Below are 7,830 nucleotides of genomic sequence, written 5' to 3'. Positions count from 1 at the left end.
TTGAGCCGGTCAGTCATTCCTCGCACACACTGTTGCAAGAACTGGACACAGTGATGGAAAGACATTAAATAAAGAAAACTCTATATCTGTAGACATGTGTATGCTGTGAATGGAATTTATTACGTTCATTTATTTTCCATGTCTCTTTCTGCTGCTTTGATTTATTTTTTTTATTTTTTTTTTTCTGCAGCATATTTTAATGTTTTTAGTTCAAATTCTGCTTTTGGTCACTGGGGATTCAAGGTTATTCAAAATGGATTTTAAAACAGAAAGACAAATTGGGAAGATTTTAGAATGTGTTCATATTTTTCTAGCACTAAAACTAAGGGGAAAAATTTTAATTGTCAGTATTTATTACATATTAAGTTATGTGGCAGTTAAAACCTGTACTTTATGTGGCCCCTGAACCAATCGTTTGATTTTGAAAACAAAACCATGCTAAATACTTCAGTATGCAGCATCACTCAGGCCACAGTCATTATATATAATCCAAAAGGTTTTTGTTTTTTTTGTTTTACATTGGTTTAATCGCACACATCATCTTGTACAACAAAGAACAAGAATGTCAAATGTGAACATATGGCTTTCATTTACATATGTTTTTTTATTGTTTTTTTTTTATTTGCAAAACATACACTCGCATGCAGAGGGGCTATCATATACTTTTTAATGAAGGCCAGCTTGAATATAAAGTATAGATACATTTTTATGATGGGCTTTAATATGCAATATATATGCATTATTATGCAAAGGGTGGGGGGAGTAATAATGACATGCCATTTTTCTTTCACCGCACAGAGCTTCACAGGTGAAGTTAAAAAGAGATTGTGGGTGGAGTTAATTACATTTACAGCCAGGGAGGAGCTGATGTTTGACATTTGGCTGATTATTTACAAGAGAAATGAGTGGAACAGCAGGTGGCTGATGGAAAATTCTCTACCAATGCCAATTTAAACTATACTCCCATCACGAGCTATCATTTTTTCATGCGCTTGGTGTTGATTTGCACCTTGCTGCAGCCTTGCACTACAGTCCTATATTGGTGAATTTGTGCTCCAAGAATGGCGGAAAAGATTGAAAATGTGGTTTGAGGGATCAGCGGTCAATCGTCAAGACGAGCTGTTTGGATCATTGAACATCCCGACAAGGCTTTCACAAGCTGCACAATTTTATCAGTCTTGTACGTTATTTAATCAACGCATTACAACATGGATTTCATAAACAGGAATAATGCATGATGATACCAGTTGCATCTTTTGGCGGATCCTTTGGACATTGTCGGCTTCTTTGGACGTGGCATCGATGGGACCCTGATCGTTGTGTTGAATTCCATGGCATTTGGACGGTTTGGTTCGTAGCTGTGCATTGCAGTGAATTCCTCGGGTTCCTGACACTTTCAGAGAACTAATTCAGTAACCCGTCTACAAATCCGTCTGAGATTCGACTACAGATTTGAAGCCGACGACCCATTTACAATCTTCTATTCGAGACGATCAAAACCGTAAAGTCTCGCCGCCTTAAGAGCTCCTACCAATTAATCCATCTTGATGTTATCACATGTTCTCAGTTTGCAGTTGGTTTTCTTATCACGTCCAAAATGTCAACAAATAAAAGAAGCCAGGTGACTTGAAAAGAAAGAAAAAAATAAGCGGCGGTAAGTCTTCTCCAGCTCTTTTATAAGTTTAGGCCCTTAGCAAGTAAAAATGTGATTGGATTCAGGTTGGATTATCAATCAACCACCCAGCAGATCATCCTTGTTTGTTCCTATCAAGTCTTTTGGGAATAGAAAGACCCTTTATTGTCGATTTGCACTGATGTATTTTTGTTGTTTCGGCCGGCTGGTCATATCGTATACAAACAAGCTAGTTAACATTTTTGTCGATTAGTTTTCTGTCACTCTCTGGCAAAATCAGGCGGGATTGTGTCCAGTACAACAACCTCAACCAACTCCTGGTTCCGCTTGTACCTCTGTCCAGACGGGACCACTGGTTTGGTTTCTCTGCAGATTAGAAGGCTGATTGAGGGAAATCTTGGCACTCGACAGTCTGCCATTGGCCTGACTGAGGGAATTCAGGTCAGGGAAGCAGTGGACGCACACGCAAGTCTCAGTTGGGATGGAATCATCTGTTGCCTCATAGCCAGCCTGGTAGCCTGGACTTGGACTGGCTGTAAATGGAGAAGGAAGGAAAGTGGGTGAGACGAAGGTCAGTAAGTCATAGTACTTGTGTGTCATTGTCTGCGAGCAAGAATGAAGAGTAAATCAAGAAAAATCGAGCAAAAGAGGATATTTGTTCACCATTTCTTACCTAAATTACAACATGGCTACAACAGACCCAAACCCTATTTATGTGAGCTCTAGGTAGTTTTGGGGTGGATTTTTGCACTTGAGAATGCCATAACTCATACTACTTGCTAAGAAAGCAAGCTCAAGGGAGTGCTGAAGAAAAGATCATAGAATGGAATATAATACGAAAATATAATATACACAAGTGTACTACACGATTAAAACTTGCTGTAATATAGATTCAAACACACAGAGAGACAGTAACACAGTCACAAATTGGCCTCAAATATGTGTCGTTGGAGTCTGGGAAGAAACCAAAGTAGACAGAAAACCCATGGAGAAAATCTGAAACCAAAGTCTCCCCAGCGAAGAGGAACCGGGGTGATTTTCACCGATGTAATATTTCCAAAATTAGACACCTGCTGACTCAGAGTGAAGCCAAAAAATGAATCGATGCATTTGTTATTTTGATCAGACTACTGTAATGCCTTGTTATCAGTATGTCCAAATAACTGCTTAAAAAGTCTTCAATTGATTCAAAATGCTGCAGTGAGAGTCCTGACAAGGACCAGCATCAGAGATCAAATCACTCCAATACGAACCTCTCTTCATTGGCTCCCTGTTAAATCTAGAATAGAATAGAAAATCCTTCTCACTTATAAAGCTCTTCACAACCAGGTCCCATTATATCTTAAAGAACTGTTCGTCCCATATCTCCCCAGAAAAACACTTTGTTCTCAGAGTTCTGGCTTACTGCAGGTTCCTTGGTTTTCTAAAAGTAGAATCGGAGGCAGAGCTTTCAGCTTTCAGGCTCCCGTCTTGTGGAACCAGACCCCAGTATCAGCGAGGGAAGTTGAAACAGTCTCTGCTTTTAGGGCGAGACTCAAAGCTTTTCTATTTACTGAAGCTTACAGTTAGGGCTGTTTTAAGACATTAACACCTGCCTCTCTCTCTACCTATCTCTCTACCTCCCTCCACCCAAACCAGGGTCTGTTTCTCGCCAACCACCCAAGTCGAGGTTTGTATCTCCTCCCGAATCTATCCCTCTGTCTATCCTATCCTTTCCTCTCCTCTATCCCCTCACCTCAACCGGTCAGCAGAATGCCACCACTGAGTCTGGTTTCTGCAAAGGTTTCTTCCTGTTAAAAGGGAGTTTTTGCCTTTCCACAGTCGCAATAAATCTGCTCGCTCGTGTGGATTCGTTGGGTTTTTCTCTGTTAAAAGCACCTAGAAATGTATTTGGTGCTATATAAATAAAGTTTAATTGAATTTAATTTAATTTTCACTGTGACCTCCCAACCAGATCACCACTCTGCAGCCCACACTTGTTTACCAATTTATGGTATTGTTGATCACAATACATCAGGACACATCTTGTTGTGTGACCATACTTGTGGTGTTGTGGATCTCAGCAAAGGTACTATACGTCTACTCTTTCATTGTGATTCTCCTCACTTCGCTCTTCAGTTCCCCGCTGACCCTTGGCGTTCTTCCCCTCTTGGATCCCCGGAAGCCTGACCTCCTGCCTCGGCTGGACCGCAGACTTCAGCGGTGGGTTTACACTCTTCACCTTCTTCCCCCTCAGCAGCACGGCCAATGCCAGAGACAGGCTGGAAAACAGCAGCAGCATGCACACGGCCAGGAGGGAATAGAGCACGAGGGCCGAGTCTTCCAGCGCCACCGGTCCTCCGGAGCTGGGTACGTGAGGGGTAGCGGCAAGCAGGAGCATCTGGGTGGTCATGGGAGAGGGCAGAACTGGGAGGGGAGAACAAATGATCTCAAACGTGGTACAGAAACCTTTTCCATGTGGTTGAGTGATGAAGAAAGAAACAAAGTTTGAACAGCAGCCGGAGAATAAATAATTCAGGATGTCGTGGAGGCTGGAGGCTGGGTCAGTACTCACCGTGACAGTGCTGGGAGCACGCTGCCGGATGTCTGCCACAAATCTTGGTGCAGTTCATGCATTTCTTCACCAGGGGATCATAGTAGTGGCCACGCAGGGCCCTACAGTGTGCCGATACTGACACCCCAGGGCAGAGTGGAGGTTAGCACACAGAGTCCAGGATGAACTATCGACTGATGTTTCAGAGACACTTCCAGTGGCGAAAGTTTGCTGGGTTGCTTGTCTTTTCTTTAACTGGTTAAACAGGCTATGAGACTTCAGACTTTCTATAAATATACAGTGAGACTATTCTTTTATTATGATTTGGACTTATCATCCTTACAACATTCATAAAATTTTCAGCTACAAATGTCAGTAATTTTTTACTGACATTTGTTGGTTGGTTTTTTTTTGCAACAAGCTCAAACTTGCATCCAATTCAGATTAAATACTGACTTATGTCTATGTTGAATTTTGTGATTGGATCTATCTCAAGGTCAGGACAAGGCCTGTTCTCCAAAAAGTTTTTAAAAAGAGCTTGATACCGATACACTTTTGCGAAGCTGATTTACTGAGAATGAACTGAAGATTGAGTCTGAGTACAAAGTAACACATCAAGTATATCTACCAGATAATGCCAAATATGGGCGTAAATGTACACAATGTGGTTGGCATGGTCTCAAAATGGTTATGTTAATGGTTGTGAATTTTAATGGGTTTTGGAAAGCAGGTGATTATTGTGACAAGAGGCACACAACTCTCATTTAAGTGCTCATATTTGCAGGTAAAACATGGTTTTATTCTTTGTACGCAGTTTAAGCATTTTCTTACTTAAACAAATTCTTACTTTTTTGGTTTGCCATTTGTAGCACTTGTAAAAATAAAATTTATAAACTTTCAAAAAATTTGGGGGGGATTTTGACCTGTTTTAACAATTTTTATCTTAAAAAAAACCTTTTATACATTTCCCCTGAGCTGGTTTAACTATTTTTATACATTTTGACCAGTTATAGCCATTTGTAGCCTTTTTTCAAAATGCAGTCTTGGAATATTTTCAGGATGGTTTCAAATGCTTTTGCCATTTCTAGCCTTTGTATTTGTTTTTGTTTTTTTTACTAAAACATTTAACAGCTTTAAATTGTTGGCTGTTTTAGCTAGTTGTGACATATTTTCCCCCCAAACTATTTATTTATTTATTTAAATTTTCACCAAATTTCTCAACTTTCCTGATAAAATAAATGTTAAATTAAATAAATTGAATAAGAGCTTTAAACCGTTTTTAGTCATGCTATTTCTTTACATAACAGGTAAAACGATGTTGTTTGCAGCTTTTTTTTCCTGTGAGACTTTTGTGGATTTAGCCATGGTTTGCTTACTGATGTGGGTATGAATAAATCCAATCATTTGTCATGTCAAACATCAAGATAAAAATGATTTTTAAAGATTGTCTGATATATATCAATTTATATTAAGTATGTAGCTCAAGAGCCACGAGATTTAGACACCAGTTGCAGGCCGATATCCATCAACGCACACAACATTTTACTTCATGTTGTCTTTGGTACAAGATTGACAAGTTTCTGTGTTCCACGTATTGCGCCAGGATGATAATCTTAATACTCACCACAGTAACTGGAGCATCTGGCGATGACGTGTTGCTGCCGACACACTGTATGACATTCTATGCACTTTTTGAGCAAGACATCCCAGAACTGACTGTCGCGGCAGTCTCCACCCATCACTGACAAAACACACACACAGATACAAAAAAGGAAGCAGCAGTCTTCTTCATGTCGTTACCTGCAGATTTGTGTGAGGGTGAAGGCTGGACATTTTCATGGAATAACAAAATAAAGGATGTGAAAAGTGGACATGTCCACAGTGGATTTGATTATCTGTTATTTGCTAAAGGTAAATGGTTCTTGACATAAGAGTGTTCAGATCATTTAAGCTATTTGAGTAATGAGAGGTGTGTGAACTTGAACTGTGTGCATCTGTGGAAATGGTATTTGTGCTATTATTTGTAGTGTACCGGAAGTAAAGTAGATGGGTTACCGAAAAAAGAATCGGAGACATTCAATCCCTTGTACTAAACCTTTGCAAACTCTTTAGAATCACAGAAATCAAACCGTCTTCTCCATCTCAGCACATTTTATATATATATATGCACCCATCTTCACAGAGATCATGCCTCTTGGACTAGTCTGCTCCACTCCAGCGAGCACTGAGTTAGCGGAGTGTGAACCTCCTCCACCCTCCACTGCTGTCACACATGGCGCTGAAAAGCCTTCTAAGACTTATTTTCGAATATATCTGTCACTACTCAATAAGCAGCTCCCAGCAGTTTCATTATACACACTATTAAACTGCATAGGGGAGGCAGTCTATCGGAAATACTCTGACTTATAAATGTCACCTATATGCAGAAGAAAATAGTTCAAATTTGAGAAGTTTTTACAGATTTAATTACCTCCGTTTTTGATTCCCACCTGTACATCGACCCTGCAGTGGGTTAGAAGGGTTGCATGGAGAGCTCACTCACCTGGAGAAGGAAGTCGTGAGGATTCTTCATTTGAGAGCGACGAGATGCTGTTTCGGCCTGGAAGCTGACTTGGACATGAACTCACTGTGTGTTGTGGGATTTCCCCCACTCGTCTGTGAGGAGGATCCCTCATCTGAACACACCCACCTTTTCTCAATCAAACCATTTACCATATTAGCACCTAAGATATAAAGACAGCAAACACACAAGGACAGCTGGGGCTGTTGTTTTCTTTTTTATCTATTTACTCTACTCACCCCTGATCCCAACAGCCTTTGAGAGTTCTTTCGCTCTGTAATTCCCTCTGTTACGTCGTTGACCTTCATAACCTTTTAAGAATGTTGAATGTTTTAACTCTTTCAACCTTTTTTACTTCATTTTAGAAATGTTTAACCTGTTTTTAAACTATAATTCTTAGTGTGTGTTGCTTAAGAAAACAGTTTAAGGCTCTGGTATTTAACTGTCTGAGTCATCTTTTGCTCTTTTAAACTTTGATCATCTCGATAACAAACTATTCGAATAATTGACAATAACAGAGTTTCCACACGTTGGTTGTTTCGTCTTTGCTCAGGAGTGAATGCAGGGGATGGAGCGTTGTGACTGGACCCACTTTCTTTTCATCACCATGAAACTGTTGGGCTTTTCCCCCTGCATGTGTTTCAACCTCTGCTGAGCACTAAACAGGACTTTTCACCTGGGCCTCACTTCTCTGTACGTCCGGACATGTGCAGCCACATGTGAAACCAGCTCGAACAGAGACGTTAGTCCTGCGTAGCATTTCTGTGCAGCTGTCAGAGAGGACGGAAACGACGGGCCGAGAAGTCATCAAAAGGTGTTAGTTTTGCTTTACAAATCTCTCATTTAGTACAAATATCAGGAGAAGTCGAGCAACTGCTGAAAACAACAGGTGGGAGTCTTCTTCCGAGTATTTGTAAAGCCATGAATGGTTGTCCAAATATGACCGGAGCCTTAAATTTACCCAAGGAAAATGAACTCTCTCATAATATTTGATTAATTTACATTTTAGCCTCACGTCAATTCATAGTGAAATAGCAGAAAACTCCAAATAAAACGTGATTGGTGTCACATTGCAGCATCAAATTTTGTCAAAGTTTAACTTGT

At 40.2% G+C, this 7,830-nt stretch overlaps 1 protein-coding gene across 1 annotated transcript; it reads right to left on the bottom strand.

Moving 5' to 3' along the window:
* Window positions 1-1,939: 1,939 nt before the first annotated feature.
* tnfrsf13b (TNF receptor superfamily member 13B) lies at window positions 1,940-5,905 on the bottom strand (the record flags this gene model as incomplete). The annotated part of the gene is made up of 4 exons (XM_080517029.1): window positions 1,940-2,166; window positions 3,740-4,039; window positions 4,188-4,304; window positions 5,791-5,905. 4 exons carry the CDS (start codon window positions 5,903-5,905, stop codon window positions 1,940-1,942), a joined length of 759 nt encoding a protein of 252 aa, XP_080373155.1.
* Window positions 5,906-7,830: the final 1,925 nt, after the last annotated feature.

This window comes from Blennius ocellaris, assembly GCF_963422515.1.
Source record: "Blennius ocellaris genome assembly, chromosome: 21".
NCBI classification, from domain to species: domain Eukaryota; kingdom Metazoa; phylum Chordata; class Actinopteri; order Blenniiformes; family Blenniidae; genus Blennius; species Blennius ocellaris.
This window is presented reverse-complemented; position numbering and strand designations above follow the sequence as displayed.